General features: G+C 44.6%; 1 protein-coding gene across 2 annotated transcripts in view; it reads left to right on the top strand.

Annotated features, from left to right (window-relative positions):
- The window catches only part of Plekhm3 (pleckstrin homology domain containing M3), a 165,030-nt gene that overhangs the window by 61,356 nt on the left and 84,665 nt on the right, over window positions 1-19,009 (top strand). For both annotated transcript variants that reach the window (XM_052749688.1, XM_052749689.1), the window contains exons 4-5: window positions 214-359; window positions 10,127-10,320. In XM_052749688.1, the coding sequence (XP_052605648.1) occupies window positions 214-359; window positions 10,127-10,320 (340 nt within the window). The remainder of the gene's footprint in view (window positions 1-213; window positions 360-10,126; window positions 10,321-19,009) is intronic.

Genomic DNA, 19,009 nt, shown 5'->3' with positions numbered 1-19,009 from the left:
CAGAGACAAGGGTCTAGTTAGGATGAGGGAGCGGGGGTCGGGGGTGGGAGTGGGTCTAGACTCTTAGCCTGGGAAGGAGGGGACACATAGGCCCATGTGTTCTCTGCAGCTTCTCTTCTGCTACAGACTTCATTTAACTTAAGGGCCGTGTAGACTTGTTCTGGGGTGTTCAAAGTCCAGCAGCAATCATGGTCTATCTTTTGCCTTGAACAGGATGCCAACGATCTATTGGTCTTTCTAACGGCAAGGCCAAGGTGTGCAATTACAGTGGGTGGTACTACTGCAGCAGCTGCCACGTGGACGACAGCTTTCTCATCCCAGCAAGAGTTGTTCACAACTGGGACACTTCAAAATATAAGGTAGGTACCAACCTTGGGAACACATGATGGTGGCAATTTAGGTGTTCGTATATGTCGGTGGATTATAGAGATAACTATAAACCTGTTGAGACAGACTTGAAAAACAAACAAAAAACCCAGGGTCTCACTTTGTAGTTCATCCTGGCCCCAAACTAACAACCCCCCACCCCCCACCCACCCACCCCACCCCTGTCTCCAGCTTCCAAGGGCTGATAGACACATGCCATCATGCCCAATTGTGCTTCCAGGTTTAATCTAATACTTCTTACACATCTCACTGTTTAAAAGCTTTTTGTTTGTGATTCTTACTAATTTCCCAATTTTAAAATATATGTATATCTTTTGATCTGTCTGTCTATCTAAAGTTTTTACCTATAGGCCTTGGTAATTATAGGTACTAAGAGAATTCTATACAGTAGGAGGCCTCTCAGGATTTTTAATAGAAAATGAGGAAATCAAGACTATATATGAGGATGTCTGTGATCTCTGAAGAAGGCATATGTGACCCAAAGTGTTTCTTGGGATGAAATAGCACTGATTCAGGTGAAGGCCAGTCTTCAAGCACGTTCAGTGCCTGGAACTGGAATCCTAGGAGAAGCCATGAGGACTTCCGGGTAGCAGCCCACAGAAGAACAGTGCACTTAGTCATCCTCAGACCTTTGTGAGAACTCCTGTTTATTAAGGGATGGGGGCTAATGAGAGATGCTGGAATGTGCTGAGAGCTTTGCTCAGTAAGAAGTAGCAGACAAGGAAGACACCCAAGGAGTGCGAAGAGCACATTTGTTAGCTGGTAAAGCGCAAGCCAGCAGGGGCAGAGGAAGGCTCGAGACGTGTTGGGTCATCCCGACGTAAGAGTGAGAGAAGAGGGGCAGCCAAGAGTGTCGGGGGACCAGGAGTGCGTGAGCAGTGAGGTAGAAGGAGCCCAGGCTGCCTGACAAGCCATGTGGAGAAAGTGCGCCAGATCAACTGTGACAGATGCTGATAGGTCAAATAAGACGAGCCCCGAGAACTGACCATTGGCTCTAGTCATGTGGAGGTAATTAGTGACCCTAATGAGAGCAGTCTGAATGGAGAGGCAGGAGCAGAGGTCTGACTGGAGAGGGCTCAACCCAGACTAGGAAGGAAGAAAGGAAGGACAAGCATAGGAGAAGTTTTACTCAAAGGGAAGAGACAGGTGGGGAGTAACTCAAAGGGAAGTGGGGTCAAGTTAGGCTTGACTTGTGTTTTAACAGGAAAGGGTAACAGCATGGTTTTTATGCCGATGTGGACTCCCCAGGAGGAGGGAGAATGGCTGGAATAATGGAGCTGAGAGAGTGAGGATGGCCTCCTGTAGGCAGCAGGGGAGGTGGCCAGTGGTTGAACTGTGGAAGGAGAGAAAAGGAGCCTGAGAGGTATTGGAAGCTCATGGGAGCCCTTTTCATTTGCACCAGAGATTGAGATCAGATTTTTTGGTTTCAATATCTGTGATCTTACAGGGTTAAGTTTCCATCTGGGTTCCTCTGGAAACTCCCTCCTGCTACTCGGGAAAAGTGGATGATCAGGAAATAATTCCATCCACTCACCTGCCACATAGTCTTCCCTGTTCTTCCATAGGAACCACACTCCTCTTACAGAAGTTGTCAACCTTAGCTCCTCCTTTCCCCATCGTGCTTTTACCAACTCTGGGGGGTTGGTGTTAATTGGACATCTGTCCAAAGCCTCCCTCAGCCCCTTCTTGTGTGTTTGGTTAGAGGGAGGCAAATTCCTTGAGCTTCCCCGGGTCTCAGTTTTCTAATGTATCAAATGAGCCCAGCCTGCCTGGGTTCAAGTTTTGGCTTTGTTGCTTGCTGACATGTGACCTGGGTGAGTTACTTAGACTCTTGATGTCTTAGTTTTCTTGTTTATAAGATGAGGATAATAGTGCCTCAAAGGAGTTACCACTGGTTGAATGGCTAAAATATGTAAAGCAAGTAGAATGGTGGGTGCCCAGCACACGGTACATGCCAAATGAGCATTATGCTTTTGGTAACTCACACATTTATAGTTGAGAGTTGTATGGAGTAGGTTATTAAAAGAAAAACACAAAAAGGTTGGTGGTTTGAGCGCTCTCAGGGATTCTATCCTCTGATTTGAGGGCTAGATAGACTCAGTGGTTAAGAGCATATACTATTCTTGCAGAGACCGGAGTTCAGTTCCCAGCACCCAAGTCAGACAACTTACAACTGCCTGCAACTCTGGCTTCAGGGGATATGACACTCTTTTCTGGGGTCCTTGGGCACTTACACGCACATGTGCACATTCTTACATACACACAGAAACACATAATTAAATTGTTTTTGTTTTTGAGACAGGGTTTCTCTGTGTAACATCCCTGGCTGTCCTGGAACTTGATTTGTAGACCAGGCTGGCCTCGAACTCACTGAGATCCACCTGCCTCTGCTTCCCAAGTGCTAGGATTAAAGGTGTGTGCCACCACCGCTTGGCATAATTAAATTTTTTTAAGTTTAAAAAGAAAAGCACCAGAAATGGTGTGACAAGTACTTATTGAATGGAAGTTATTATTCTCATCAGCACTACATTTATCTAAATAATTGCTGGTTGTGTGCTTTCTCTGTAAAGGCGAGCTCGGGAGATGTGGCTTAGCACAGCCCATGACACACAGTTGGTAAGCAGGAGTGGCTGCTGAGTGGCTGGGAGGGAAGCCTGTCCCATGGGCACTTAGACTCAACACGCTCCCCAAGTGCATGCTGCCTGCAGTTACAGATGTAAATATTCATAGTCATATGAATGGTCCCTCGGTCTCCACTGCCAGACGGAGGCGACGTCCTGGATCATTCCCTCTACCACCTGTGTCCTGGCCGCACAAGAACCAAGACTTAATTGTAACATGAGGTCATGCTCTCAGCCGCACTACACTCATGGCCTTGGCCATAGTCCCACAGCATGAGTTATAGCCTTCTAATAGTGCTTCTTGTCTTCGAAGCTCAGATGAATTTCTTACTCAGTCCTTAACTTGGTTTTTTTCATCTTACAACAGAGATAGTAGTAGTACCTATGACATAAGGATCCTGTTTTCTTAAACACAAGCACTATGTCCTAGTCACACAAGCACCTAGCACAGTGTTCGGTGCATTGTAGGTGCTCAGTTAGGGCCAGACTTCCATAATTGTCTGCAGAATAGATACAGTTCCCTTTGTGACCTCTAATCCCTGTCCACCTCCCCGGCTCCCTCGTCCATATCCATCCGCACTAGCCTCTTCATTAAAATCACATCTGCCCCTTCTAATCCATATCCTGGCAGTCTGTTTCACACCTCTTGGCTTTCTCCTGCTCTCACCTAGGCCCAGCGAATCTTAAAATCTGACTTGAACCTTATTTCGTCCCCTAATTCCTTCCTTTCCTAGACGGCTACCACGGCCTCCTTGTGCATCTTGTACTTGACACTCCCAATAGAGACTATAAATATATTATTTGTGTGTGTATGAGAGAAAAACAGATTTAGGGAGGCAGGCTGGTTTAATTCACTTTAGATTAATGTACTAGGAGCAGAGCTTTGTCATCTCACGCCACGCGAGTGCAGTAGTCGCAGCCCTGTGGTCTGCTGAGAGCTGGGGCTGGTGACACCTGACAACAGAATGCACAGCAGTCCGTGAAGCAAAAGCAGAAAGGAGGCAATGCCAGCAAATGGCCAAGGCAGGCATGGCTGTGGACCGTGAGCTGTGAAGACTGCAGAAACCACCACTCTAGCTGGTCCCGAAGTCTAGGATCTTTCTGTAACGTGGGCCGTGGTGGTCCTTCAAGTAGCTAGACCTGAGTTGAGGGAATAGATAGCTCGTTGAAGTTATTAGGTACACTCACTTCATTCACGCTGCACATGAGGAGTCAGACCTCTGCTTCCCACGTTCTCAGTGGACCAGGGACAATTATACTGCAGGAACACAGCCAGCTGATTTTATCTGGATCATCTGTCACTGGCATTGAAGAACTATATTCCATTTAGTCCAGCATCTGTCTGTCTTTGCTCAGATACCAGGAATTAACTTAATGCTCCTAATTGTGAGGATCAATTTAGACCTATCAGTTTCTAAATCCAGACATCATTCTGTTAGATCTGCCTACTGCCCTTAATAGCAAATACGTGACTGCTTGACTACCCATTGAGAAATGGGTTTGCAGAACAGAATGAAATTGCCATCTTAATCATTTCCTGGCTGTCCTCTGGAGTATTAATAATCCTAATTACTTCCAAAAGCAAGATTGCATCCATTTCTGGTGTCTGTGCTACAGACTCAACTAGGCTCCATGATTGAGAAGGAGTTAAACCCTATCCTTAAATTCTGTAGCCATTTCTAATGAAGGTACCTCCCTGCCCCCTATTCACACCGATCAGACATAACCAAAACACTCACCTTTCTTACCATTTCCCCATAGCTGTGCTTTTAAAAAATGTTTTGTGTGTCCTAGCCTGAATATTCACATTCCATTTAGCTAGGGGTTTTCCATGTTACACAAGCCTATCTCTCCATCTGGAGAGGCATTCAAGACAAGCTCCGTTGCCTCTAGCTGCCTTTCCCCCTTTATTCATTATTGACTCTAAATGTGTTATAAACTTAGAAATAAAACCAAACTGTTAAAACTGTGTCTGAAGTAAGAGTGTGTAGCCCAAAGGGGCTGTGATTCCTGCCCTCCTCAATGCTTTTATTTCAGTGGAGAGGGCAAGACATTAAACAAATACATAAATACAAAAATGGCTTTGAAAATGAAATACTCTTCATGTTCATCATTGTTTCAGAGTTAAGCTCAAATGTAAGCCTACATGCCAATGCCACCTAATTGCATTATAGTCTGTCTCTGTTTTCAGCATACCTGTCTTCTGACAGGAAAGAAGGGTAGAGGAGGGATAGGGAACGCCACTTTTAAAGAGCAGTGAGCAAATAAGTTATGGCAGAGTACTTAAAAACTGGAGGAACTGTGATTGCAGACTACTGAACACAGAGCAAGGTGTCCAGGGTTCTGAGTCCTAGCTCCACTGTGCCATGACATGACCATAAATGAGTCATTTGGGGTTTCTGGACTTGATTAAATACAGAAAATGGATTTATTCACTGTTTTTCAAAGTAGATTCTGTACAACACTTACAAGTTCAGTACTTGTTAGTAGGGCTCTGTAGGAAGGCCATCTTGGTGAGGATTGGAAAGAGCCAATGAGTTTACAGCTTGGTAAGAGGGGACAGTGAGTTAGAGAAGGATGTTCTGCTTCCAGTTGAGGAATGGGGCATAGATCAGCCTTTCTCTCATTCTTCTGGCCTCTACAGGGCTGGGACCAAACAAAACTGTCCTGTTTATGCTCAAATGAATTTGAGAAGTAGATAAGTTAAGCAGGTGATCTAGAACCCCTTCACAAGCTCTCTCCAGTTTTATGTAGATGTAGGTGCCAAACATTTGAGTGCCATTTGTAGGTGGAAGTTTCTGTCCCACAAGCTGCTCCCAAGTAACCACACTGAGGCTTAATATTAATTATAAATGCTTAGCCAATCGCTCAGGCTTGTTACTAGTTAATTCTTAAATTTTCAATAAACCCATATTTTTTTCTATTCCTTGCCATGTGATTTGATACCTTTTCTCAGTACTGCATGTCCATCTTGTGTCTGCTCATTACTTCTCTGACTCCACCCTTCTTCCCAGCATTCTGTTTGCCCCTCCTCCTAACCTTATCCTGTCCAGCTATTGGCCAGTCAGCTTCTTTATTAAACCAATCACAGAGACATATATTCACCCAGTGTAAAGGGATATTCCACAGTGGTCCTCTTCCCCTTACTCCTCTTCTTCCTCCCCTTCTTCTTCCTTCTCCTCCTACTGCTCTACTTCCTCCTAATTCTTCCTCCTCCTCCTTGTCGTGACTACTGAGCTCCATCCTAACCCAACTCGAGCAGGTTTTCTTTACTAGTGTCTCAGTTTGAATAGAACATGTTTCACTTTGAATCACCAAGAAGAGAAAGTGCTATGTGCTATGCAGCCTATTTATTTTCCTAATGCCTGAAAACATCATTTTTTGTGGGACTAGTAATCCTGGGAACACAGATTGATAAAAAGTGACTAGATTATCTTTACCTTTCCTTGTCCTGCTAAGATCATGGCCTTCTGTGTTTTCTTCAGCCTTTTCCTCCTTTAATAAAAACGGGGCCCTTGCTTCCACTGCATCATTTACAAATTGCACTGTGGTTGACCATGTATTCCCTTTGCCCACTACTTCTTTACCCAGGGCTGTTCTGTGTGTGACAGTGCCAGAACACTGTTCCAGAAACCTCTCCCAGGACTATGCAAACCTGAGCAACATCCCATAATTCTTCAATTGAGAGGTGGTTGTTACCGTTGTGACAGAACACATGCTGTGTTCAGATCTGCAGTGGTGACACTTAGTGTTCAAATCACATGTGCTCATTGGTAAACGCATGTGTGTAGTCACAGATTGGGTCATCGTTAGTCTGTAGCTAATTTCAGGTTGATTGTGCCGTCTTCTCTAACTCTTCTTGTTGTGAGGAGGAGGGGCCATGTTTCTGCCTGGCCTTCTTCCCTCATAAGTCATTCAGACTGCAGGGCTGTGAAGACAGAGTCAGCTCACACATTGAAACACAAGCACAGTTATGACCTTGAGTTCCTGTGGCAGAGAGCATTCTGTTTTCTCACTACAAGAGTGGTGAAGCCAGCAGAAGCCAGCAGAGTGGTGCCTCTCTCCCATCCCCTAGGCCAGGCTAGGCTAGCACACAGTATAGTCCCCAGAACCAGCCTTGAGAGGAGAGAATCCAGTCCTCAAAGTTGTCCTCTGACCTTCACAGGCAAAACATGACATCAAAATGTTGCCCCAGCCCACCAATAGTCCACATACACACATTTACAAGATAATAATAAATAAAAATAAAAAGTAGCACTTTGGCATTTTTGGTTTTTATCATTTGCTTTGCCTGAAGGACAATAGCTCAGCTATTTATTGGAACACGCCTGGTGTTAACATGTGATTCATGTCATGTTTAGACTAACAGGAAAGAAACTTTTACCCAAGAATACCACTGGCTTCTTCCCTTAGGTTAACACGAGTTTGGTTTCTTCCTTGGGCTAATACTCATTTAAAAGGTTTTCTTTTTGGAAAATGCTTTTTAATGATAGTGGAGCTTGAGTGTTAAATCATCTTGCCAATAGAGGGTGGAAAACTTTGAGAGCTCAAGGTATCAGAATGGGATTAATTATAAAACTCAGTTTTGCAAAATGAGCATTTATTTCATACCAAATTGCAAATTTTCCTAAAAAACTACAGAGCCTGGGCTCTGAAGACCTGGACCCTGAGCTCAGCCTTGTTGTCAAAATGGTTGCTGCAGCAGCCCTGGATGTGTTCACACACTGAGGCAAGCATGTCAGTGATGGGCTCCGTGGGAGGAAGGTGGTGCCGTGGATGTTCCTGAGGCCAGCTGTCTCTTTCTTTTCTGTCACTTCAGTTCACCAGGGCTGCTATCAGTAGCTGCTGTCCTTCCTATTAGACCCCTGCTTTTACTGTCTCTGTAAAACATTTTCTTTTTTTCCTTTTTGCTTTTGGGCTTAAGTAGCACCTGAAGAGAGAAGCCTTTTAAGGCCTGGGAGACTGGCCAGTGCCCTTTGTCCTTCTGTTCACCTACTAAAAGGTAGCATTGTTAACCTAATTCAGCGGGGCCCTGACTCAGTATAAACACTGTTCTGTACACCCAGGAAGACTAATTGAATTGTACAATACATCATTTTTTAGCAACAGTTTCAAGTGGATTGTACTTTACTTCCCTGAACACCATGAGGCTTTTTTTCCTCATCGGAGATATTTAAGTGCAGCAGATATTTAAACACAGTGAATACAACATGGAATTCAGAAACGACTCAATTTTGTCTTTCTGCATGGAGCTGGAGCTGGAGCTGGGAGGTGCCTGAGGACCCGGCCATGACTGCTTTGTTCTTCCCCGAAGGCCTGGCCCGCCATGCTGTCTGCTGTCTGCTCGTGTCTTTGCCTCACAGATGAGAGAACAGAGGCTCCTGCTCTCTGTACCTTCTTGTTTCTGATTGCTAAAGCAACGAAAGGTCTTGGCCAACTCTGGGGGCTGTTTTGTAACCTGGATTTTCAGTCTATTAAGTTCCTTTAACTTTGTCACTCTCTGCAGGATATCATAGGGTCAGACCGCACAACAGATATCTCAGAAGTAAATGAACACATACACACACACACACACACACACACACACACACACACACACACACATACACACACACTTTAAGAAATTGGGTACTTTTGTAGTCTTGTAAGAAATGTAAACTTAGAAGTGAGCTTTCCACTTTAAGAAGAAGATAGTGATGCTGAACCTGATGTTCGTGTGTAAGAAGCATTCTTTTAATTAGTGCATAATAGCCTCACATCTAGTAATCACACTTCCATATTATACACGGGGGGACTTGGTGATTTTGTCAGCCTGCTGTCCCCTCCTACTTCCCTGTCCATTCTGTCTGTCAAATGAGTTTCCACCTATAATTCCAAGTGTTGCTTGCTTCTCCAGGCCTACCTAGCTCTTAGTTCCCCAGGAAAGGTGATTCCTCTCCCTTAAGCTACCTGTGAGCCCCCATGGCTCTAGTGATGGCAGACTGCATGTGGTTTTTGTTTGGAGTCCTTTATCTTTTGTACTAAATAGCCCCTTGAGGGTAGGGCTTGAATTTTCTTTCTTCATTAGCAAGCTTCTGCTGTGGAATGTAAAGCATAGTGGATTTTCAGTTTTCTTTTTAATGAACAGAGGTGTTTATTTTAGTGATCAATCCCAGCCTTACTTCTGGAGAGGGTTAATGGGAACTTCTGGAGAGGTTTACCTCCATAAGTAGAGGCTCAGTCAACTCTGTATCACTAGGCAGTTTACACCCACTATCAGAAAACTGGCATGGAGAGAGTCCAGGTACCCATGTGATAGTGTGCTCCGCTATTTAAGTTTCTCTCTCTTTCTCTGGTGCATTGTATTGCCAATGCACTGTTTACCTCTACTTAGAACAATGCCATTTAAAAAAAAAAAAACACTCAAAAAAAAAAAAAGAGCTGGATGGATACGTTGACTGCATCAACCCACGTTCACAGCCATTCTTCTATTTAGTCAATTCACTTTCCACATAATTTTTCTCCCTCCATCCTTCCTTTTTTTCCTTTTCTTGAGAATACCCATTTATTTGTCTTAATATTCCTATTAATATTTCACAATATGTGTAGTTTTTCTGTTTTAAAAGATACTTTTTTAAAGTATTGTGAAATATATGTGCATGCACATATATTTATGTAGTTTTTAAAAGACTATGAGTTCTTTTCCCACATTGCTTGAAATAATTACAGCTTCACAGGAAGTTGAACATGCAGACAGGAAGCATATGAGTACCTTTCACCTAGTTTCCTCTTGTGGTCACGTCTTAGGTTCCTACAGTAGGATATATAAAACCAATCAAAACAGAACATGACTGGTCTGATGGATCTGTGTGGTTCTGTGCCATCACAGGTGTGGGTTCGTATCATTACTTGCATAGTTGAGCTGTGGAGTTAATGAATGCCTTCCACACTTGCTAGCTGAGCTTCTGGAAGGTGAAAAGAGGCTGCGCTGTGTTTAGTTCCTCTGTGGGCCTCTTCACTTAGCCATGTACAGACATATACACATAGCTTTGTCACCACAGTATGGTTCCCAGGCAGAGCGGGCGGGTACTGAAAGCTGGGTGACTCACCAGCACTGATGGCCAGAGCTTGTTTTGCAGGTGTCCAAGCAGGCCAAGGAGTTCCTGGAGTATGTGTATGAAGAGCCCCTGATCGACATCCAGCAGGAGAACCCCATACTGTACCTCCATGCAGAGCCGCTGGCCACCGTGGTGCGGCTGCGACAGCAGCTGAAGTCGCTCCGAGCCTACTTGTTCAGCTGCCGGGCGGCAGTGGCAGAGGACCTGCGCCGCAGGTAGGCCGAGAGTGCCAGCCCACCCCAGTTTGTTTTTACTGCCTGCCCAGGACGCTCACTGGTCAGGTACCCCCTGAGCACCTTTCCAGGGCAGCCCTTTCCCAGGTCCGTGTGTCTCCCTCCTCCACCTCCTGCCTCTGGCTCATTTCACTTCCTCCTCTGACCACCTCGGTCAGTTGAGTCAAGCAAAAATGAACATCACTTCTCAGCCTAACTCAAGGTTTTGAACCCATGAATGAGTGCTCAGAGCAGTAAGGCCTTCCCTACCTGGATGCTAATGTAAGGTCCTACCCAGGGGCTTTTCACAGGTTATATAGGCAGGTCTCAGAGCTTTTCTAGGCTTTACTTACTGCTTACCATCCGTAAGCATGAGCAGGTTTGAAAAATTTCACAACTAAAAAGCACTTTTAGAAACGTGATTATTCAAATCTTTTTTTCTATACAAAGTCAAATATACAAACTTTGTAACTGCTACAGGCAGGAGAGCTTGGCATTAAAATGCACATCCTAGACTTCTGCCCTTCACCTTGCACTTGGTACAGGCTGCTCTTCTTTCTGTAACTGAGTCAGCTCATCATTGATAGAACACACAAGACCAAGCCAAACTCACATCCTTAAAATGAAGTTGAAACGTGCTTGGTCTCATAAAATTCCTTCTTTTACAATTGTATTTTATGAGCATTTAAATTCTCACCCTTGGCATATACGAACCAGTTTATACTTGAAGTAATTGTTGATGGCATGGATAAGTCCCTAAAATACCTTTTGATTTTTTTTTTTCATTTTAATAGAAATGACAAGCCTCATACATTAGTCATAGTTAATGTTTTTGGAAGTCAACCTACCTGCAAGAACCTTTGGAAAGAATCAAAATGATAGAGATTCAGTTAGATCCACAGAAACCGACATGACCTTAGGCATCTGAAGAAACATTTCAGAAACAACTAAATCTAGATAGTGAAAGGGACATGCTCTCCAGATGAGCTCTTAAGAAATAATAATGAAAAGTCAGCTGCCATGGAGTGAAACACTTCTCATTCAGTTACATAGTTGTTTTTCCAGAAAGTAATAGAGACTTATTTTCATATAATCGAGGCAGATCTTAATTTTAAAAGCTCAGAGCTCTTTTGGGGGCCTGGAGAGATGGCTCGGCAGTCAAAATCACGTGCTTGTATTCCGTAGGGTTTGACTCCCAGCAGCCAACATGGCAGCTTACAACTGCCAGTGACCCCAGTTCCTGGGGATCCTGTGCCCTCTTCTGGTGGGCACTGCATACACACGGTGTACATACATGCATGTAGACCAAACACCCATACTCATGAAATAAAAATAAATACATCTAAAAAAAATCTCAGGACTTTGTTTGAAAGACAGTAGAACTCTGTGTCTTCAATTCATTTAGCGACTGAATTAGAATAAAGACTTTTTTTTTAGCCCTCAAAATATTCTTATTTGCTACTTCAGTACTTTTGGCTTTGCACAGAGTTTATGTTTCTTGTACCTATATTTGCACATGATACGAACATATGCACATGGGACTCCTACTAGATCCCTTTCCAGAATAATGTTTAGCTTTGGTTAAAGTATTCCAAATAGGGCATGCATTTGCAAATTAAATAGAAGACCCCTTCTCTTGTGGATGACTAGCAGCCTCCACTCCAGCAATCTGGTGCTTTGCCCCAGGGTACTATGCCTTATAGCCAGACCACCAAGAGAGAAGTGGGGTTAGGACAGAGGCTGTGAGAGGCTATTCCCAAAGCCATGAGAATGAAGACAGCCGTCCTCTTTTCCTTTCCATTCACTTCTTTCTTCTGGACGGGCTTGCTCATGGCCATTACATAAAGCAACGTGTATAGTTTTGAGTGGCTAGACAGACAGGCCGATGGCTATTAAATGTCACTTGAGAGCACCGGACAGTGAGCAAGACCAGTCGTCCACTAAGTGTGAGGAAGACGTCTCCTAATTCGTTTGTCCTTGCTTCCCTATTTCTTCTCATCATGATGTCTAACCAGACCATCCATCCAGATCTGTAGAGTTTGAATGAGTAAATTAGAGAAAGAACTGATCAAATCAGTCAGACTATTTAGTTGGACATCTCTCTTGGGAAGGCCAGGCTACTCTCGGCATTTAGTACAGTTTCCTTAAGTGAGTCTTTTTCCCTCTCCCCTTCCTGCTTACATCTATTTTAAAACCTTTTCTTGATAAACTCCAATTTTGCTACATTAAAAAAAAATGTCTACTTCAGTTTCTGAGATAACTGGTAAGTCTTTCCTCTCCCAGAAATTGTTACAAAACTTTATAACTATAGTCTAGCTAGTATCACTTTTCCCTCCCCAGTCAAACTTTTACGTTAGCTGCATTATTGACGTTCACAAAGGGGTTCAAAGTCTACCCAAACGTAGTCAAATCTGTTCTACTTTCTCCCATATCGTGGACTTCCAACAAAGACTGTTGTTCCACTCCGTACAGTCACAGTTGTGGCGTGGAGCCTGTTTGCATACTGAAGCATTTGCAAGGTGCTGGTACATAGTAGGCACTCACTATACAGTATTATTATTATTGTTGTTATTATTAATAGTGCTTTCATATCAGATGGTTCTTACCTCTGACTTCAATGTTCCACTGAAAAGCCACTCCTGATGTCCCCTCTGCCAGATCTAGTGCAATTCATTGCTGTATGAGGAAAGATGCACACAGGGAAGTGGGCTAGAAAGCTACTGGGCGTCTGTGTGTGTGTGGCAGACTGACCCTGAGTGCAGGCAATGAGATATTGTTTCCTAGCGAACCTTCCAAGAAGCCCATTCTTTTTTGTTGAATTTTCATTTTTTTAGGTTCCCTACCCTTGGATACTGTTAAGATGATGTTGGGATAGTACATCCCTGAATCCCAGGACTTAGGTCTGTAGAGGTAAGAGGATCAGGAGTTCAGGGTTACCCTTGGCTCTATATATAGTATATTCAGGACCAGTCCAGGCTGCTAGAGATCCTGTCACACTAAAATAAAGTACAGTAAAAATAAATAAAATAATATTTGGTGACTGGATATGGTGGCACACACTTATCATCCCTGCATTTATGAGGCTAAGGCAGGAAGTGTGCAAATTTAAAGCCATTCTGTGCTACATAGAGAGTATGATGAGTTCGGCCAGGGCTCTCTTGCCAGACTCTGTCTAAATAAACAAGCAAACACAAAGAGAAGAGTGGCAGGCAGGTGAAGACACTTGCTTCCGAGTCCCAGAACCCAAGTCCAATCCCCAGAACCCACGTGGTACAGAAAAGATCCAACGCCTACAAACTTGTCCTTAGCCTTGCACATGCATCCCGTAGCGCGAACGTGTGCACCAACACACATGCACACAAAGTGAATAGAAAAGATCAGTGTACTATCGGTAAGTAGTGCTCTTACAGCTTTCTATATATATGGGAAAGTATGTGGACAGGGTGGGTCCTCTTATATTATCTCAAATCTTTTGACCTCTGTTGAAATATGACTGTTTAATGCAGTGATTTCTCAGACTTTCTGTGACAGTACTTCCTGCAGCAACCAGTATATCATTTCAGCTCTGCTGTCTTCTTCGTCTGTAAATATAGCTGTAAATATGAAAAGAGATTATTACCTACTTAATAAGCTAAAATTCCCATTTCCAGAGCCGCTTCCCACCTGTTCTTTCATTTCTACAGAAAGGAGATTTTTAATAACAAAATAAGCCAACAATACCTTTCCAGATGCCGAGCTCATTCATAGTGTACATTTTAGGGTCCCTCTTTAAGCAGAGGACAGAGCATCTCAGGGCAGGGAAAGAAGCTGGACCAGTTAGGGGAGAATGAATATTCTCAGACATTCATAAAGAGATTAACAGAGGGAGGTGCTGATGGGGAACAGGGAAACAACAACAGAAATCCCCGAGAATTCGGTTCCTAACTAGTCATAAAAGGCATTTTCTTCCTGCCCGGTCTGACTTCAGAATGAGAGTGGTCATTAATCACTAGCAAGTAGGCCCAACATGCCGAAGACCTGTCAGCACCGTATAAACAGAGTAAAGCAAACTGTTAATATTGCTGTCTCAAGAAAACTGGAAACAGACTGATTAATCGTATTGGCGCTTGACCGCCAGGGAGCCAGCTTCGGTCTCTGCCTTATTAGGGAAGTCACAGTTTGCTTTTAGGCCCCTTGTTATTATGACTGTACGGTTTTCATCCTCACTGTTTTTGTTATTGTTGTTAAATGGATGTCTCGTTCTCGAATCTCTGCTGCAAATCTTGACTGGCAGCACTGATTAGTGTAGAACGAGTCAGTGTCTTCTATGAAGCCTCAAGTGTTTACAGCGCTGACAGTCCTGTTTCTGATGACTCCCAGATGGTGACCCTGCTGAATTAGCTCAAGGCCTCGTTAACTCTGTGTTGTTAGAAGAGTTATTTATCGTGTCCACACAGGAAGGTGTGTGAAGAACTCTGGGAAATTGCAGCGGTGTCAGGAAGCATGGGATCAGCAGCCATTAAGGGACATGTTTTGGAGGGACAGGAGGAAGAACTGCCTGTATGTTCAGCTCAGCTCAGGGCTAGGAGGATAGGTGTAAATCAGAGGTCCAAAACAGGAGAACCTCAGGGCTAAATTTGGCCAACAGACCTGTTTTGTTTAGCCTTACAGGGATGGCTTCCACTAAGCTCTGAAATGACATTTTAAAAGTGGGAGTTCCCATATAACGCCTACACCACATGTGCCCATACACACACACACACACACACACACACACACACACACACACGCACGCACGCACGCACGCACAGCTTCCCGCTTCTCTTTGAAATTCTGAAGCTCTCCTTGCACAGGGCTTCCCTCATCCTTATGTAGCAGAAATCTGGCTTAGATCTAGGACTCTCTGCCTTACTGTAGCCTCTGCTACTCCCGTTGTCCCTACAAGCCCAGCAGCTCCTGGAAGGTCAAATAATGCTTGTCCTGTTTTCTTAATCTCATCCAGTCCCATTCATTCACAGATGTTCCTGGGTGTGTAGGCATTTGAGATTTGTAGCCCTGGATCCGTAAGCGTAAATGATAAGAACGCTGTGTCTTGGATACTGGAGCCCCAGCTCTCATTCCAGGTTAGGGTACCGAAGGCTGGCAGCATTCTTAGATTTTGTTCTGTCAAAAGACAAACATGAAGGCACTTATAGAGCTAGCAGAAACAGTATGAGGTCAACTTGGACGTTTCTCACAGGATGGGTTGGGGGTAGGCTGGTACAGCATGCTTCCCTGGAGTAGCAATTCCAGGTCACCACAAAGCTAAAGACTGCAGCTGGGCCACCAAGACCAAAGAGGGGACAAAAATAATAATGTAATAGCACCAGTGCAGGTGGCTTTATAGGCCCCAAAGTTAGACATTCGGGCCCCAGAGCTCACCTCTGTAACAGCTCTCAGAGCTGGTTGTCTCACCTATAAATGAGAAAGTCTAAAGGTAGGGGGAAGTACCTGGAACAGAGGATGTGCTCGGTAATGTTAGCTGGCCTGTTTTCAACTAAGCATTGAAACTCAGGAAGAGACAAGAGCTAAACAAGGAGGAAGAGGCAGAAGAAGCTGAGCCTAGAGGCATCACAGAGCCTGGGTCTTTCCGTATAAAGAGTGCATCATCAGGAGGGTCCCCAGATGTGGACTGTGGCCCTGCAGTGACGGCACAGAAGAATCCCTCAGAACTGTCCTGATTGTTGTAGCACATTTGACTAGCTAATACCTTGTCCTTGAGTAGCCCTCTCTCCCACCACTGCCTACGCTGTGTCTTCAGGCATCCTTTTGACTACTAAAACTTAAAGAAAACCTCCCTTTTCTCTTGGCCCACTCACTTACTTGACCCCAGACTGGGAATTGCATTCTTTGAAGACATTGTGATTTCTGCAGACTCCTTTTTTGGCGACCCTCTGACCATTGTGGCTCCTTTCTCCTGGGTCTGTCGTCTTCGTGGCCTTCTTTATCCTCCAGCTGTTTGAGTTCCCATCTGCTCCTTTGCTGCCTCGGTGCCTCCCTCTGGCTCTCTAACAGCAGGCAACACCTCCGCTGCTGCCTTTCTTCGTGTTCCCAGTTCCTAACTGGAGACTGTCCAGCAGCCCCGTGCATGCTGGAAGGTACCCTTGCCTCAGGACCCTTGATGGCCAGCTGCAGGGAGAGCGTCATGATCCATCTGCAAGTCTACAGTGACTGGGAAGAGATCACCACCAGCTTGTGTCTCTAGCTGCCTACTGGCTGTTTCCACTATGTGTCCATAGAAGTCACTGAAGCCTGAAAAAAACACATCCATGTAACCTCGTCCATTTCGCTTCATTTCACATCGTTTTCTTACTTTTCTATAGCCTGAACTCTGTAAGCTTTGCTTTAAGGTTCACAAAGAGCTAGTCACATGCTTCTTTTACTTTTTGTTCCTGTCCCCCTGTGTCTGGCCTCTCGTCGCCTGTTTCTCTAGTTTGCTCATTGGGCATCCTGGTTCTGCTGGATCCCGTAACTAGTCCAGGTAACAGCAGTCCAGCCATAGAGCGACTGACTAGACCGTATATAGCTCAGCCACCTGCAGACTGTGACAGCACTCCTGGTGGTCATCTGGTCCCTGTGATCTGACCGTGATTACTTGTATGGCTTCATCTTTCACATGGCTCCTGGTGGGTCATAGATACCCCACCCAGCCACTCTCAGCCAGCCTGCTCAGATGCCGCCTCTTCCTGTCTCTGTTCAGTGGTCTCTTCCAGCAGTGATCATCTGGACCACTCAGTTGACGCTTAGGTGCCCATTGCTTTACATCTCTTGCTGACTCCTGGAAGGCTTTTAGAGGACAAGGTTGTTCTGCTCTGTGTTAGAGCTAAGATAGAAACCTGCATCAGTTAGCTGTACGGTATGAGCTTGTCCATCATTAAATTCATGCCATTTAACACTTTTCAGAATTCCTAACAGTTATTAGGATTTTTATCAATTAGAGAGACTTCCCCGGAAATCTATAATTTTTTTATAGCAGTCCCTTTAGGCACATAGGGCAAAGGATACTTAGAAAAGAAGGAAAGGACTGCAGCTGAGAGGCTCTGCCTTGCCCTCAGAGAAAGGCTAGTGAGCGGCAGAGCCCAGCTGGAGCTGGATTTTCTCATGCTCAGATCACTGCTACTTCCCCAGTAAATGATGGTGACATCCGAGGTCGCCATACTCTTTAAAAAATGAGGCTGGCTCTCACTATGTAGAACAGACTGACCTTGAACTTTCAGTAACCCACCTGCCACTGCCACCCCGATGTGCGTCACCACTCCTGGCTGATGCTGCCAAGAGGACTCTCTCTCATTCCTCCTGAAGACTTGATTGAGGTCCTTTAGAGAGTATGAAGAAGGACAGGGCGGTCGGCACACAGTGGGGAGCGGAAGGTAAGATGGCTGACTGGTGGGTGCCTGGGCTCAGCAGCAGGCTGTGTCACCCATGGGGAGCCGGGAAGGACACTGGCTTAGTGCCAGCAAATACATTTTATATAGGTCACCATTTCCCAGACCCGGAAACTTAAAACAGAAGTATAGCAGTATCTGCAGGGTTGCTTTATGTATGTCTCTAGCCAAAACAGACACTAAAAACAAACAAAAACATTATCATTTCTCACTATCGTTTCATATAAGAATATGATAACACTAAAAAAAACCCCTAAGAACTTTAAAAAAGAAAATTAATTTGAAAAGCTTTCAACTATCCCCCTCACCCCCCGTTTTACGCTAGGCCACTGAAAACATCCCTGAGACTGATACCAGCTGCTGGACAAGCTTCTCTTAAATCCCATGTTTCTCTTCTGAGTGCTCAAATCATTCCGTTCTGGAAATTACATGGCTGCTCCAGTAGTTCCCACTCTCTGGCATTGGAAGTATGAGTTGGGTCTTGATAGGCTGGTAAAGCCCAGGTGCCCATTGTGAAATAAATCTAAACTCTCTTCTTTCCAATGCTGGCCGAGGGTAGTCAGTACCTTCAAGCCTGGATTCCTGGTGAGCAGCGCAGGGTTGGGTTAGTGTCGGGGAAGGGAAATGGGGGCCTGCTGTTTGTCAAGTTCCGTCTTTGCTGGTGGCTCTGAAGCAGCATCCTGACTTGACTTCCTTCTTCCTCATTAGTCTCCTTTTCTTGTTTCACATTGTATTTGAGATGGTGATTATATCTAGTATGAGTTCCCACCAAAATGTTAGATTTACTAACCAATAGGTGCTTTCTGCCGTGCAGATTGCTGTTTTTTTCCTTTTTTTTTTTTTTTAAGATTTATTTATTTATTATGTATACAGTGTTCTGTCTGCATGTTTGACTGCAGGCCAGAAGAGAGCACCAGATCTCATTACAGATGGTTATGAGCCACCATGTGGTTGCTGGGAATTGAACTCAGGACCTCTGGAAGAACAGCTAGTGCTCTTAACCGTTGAGCCATCTCTCCAGCCCCAGATTGCTGTTTTTATTAACATTATCCTGTCAGGATCTTATTGGGTCCCCTTCTGTTTTACCCAGAATTACCCAGGTTTTCTAGTGAGTTCACTGGAAGTTTGAGGCTAAGTCCAGAGGATGAAATGGTGTTTCCACGGTTAATAATATCTCAAGTTTCCTATGTCCAAACCAAGCTCGAAATCCCTGTCCCACCTCCTGTTGTAAACCATCCTGTCAGTGGAAGTTTCTGTCCTGCAAGCCGCTCCCAAGTAACCACACAGAG

Source organism: Peromyscus californicus, unplaced genomic scaffold, assembly GCF_007827085.1.
Source record: "Peromyscus californicus insignis strain IS unplaced genomic scaffold, ASM782708v3 Scaffold_21__1_contigs__length_65335640, whole genome shotgun sequence".
NCBI lineage: Eukaryota > Metazoa > Chordata > Mammalia > Rodentia > Cricetidae > Peromyscus > Peromyscus californicus.
Note: the sequence above shows the minus strand (reverse complement) of the source record. Positions and strands in the feature narration are given on the sequence as shown.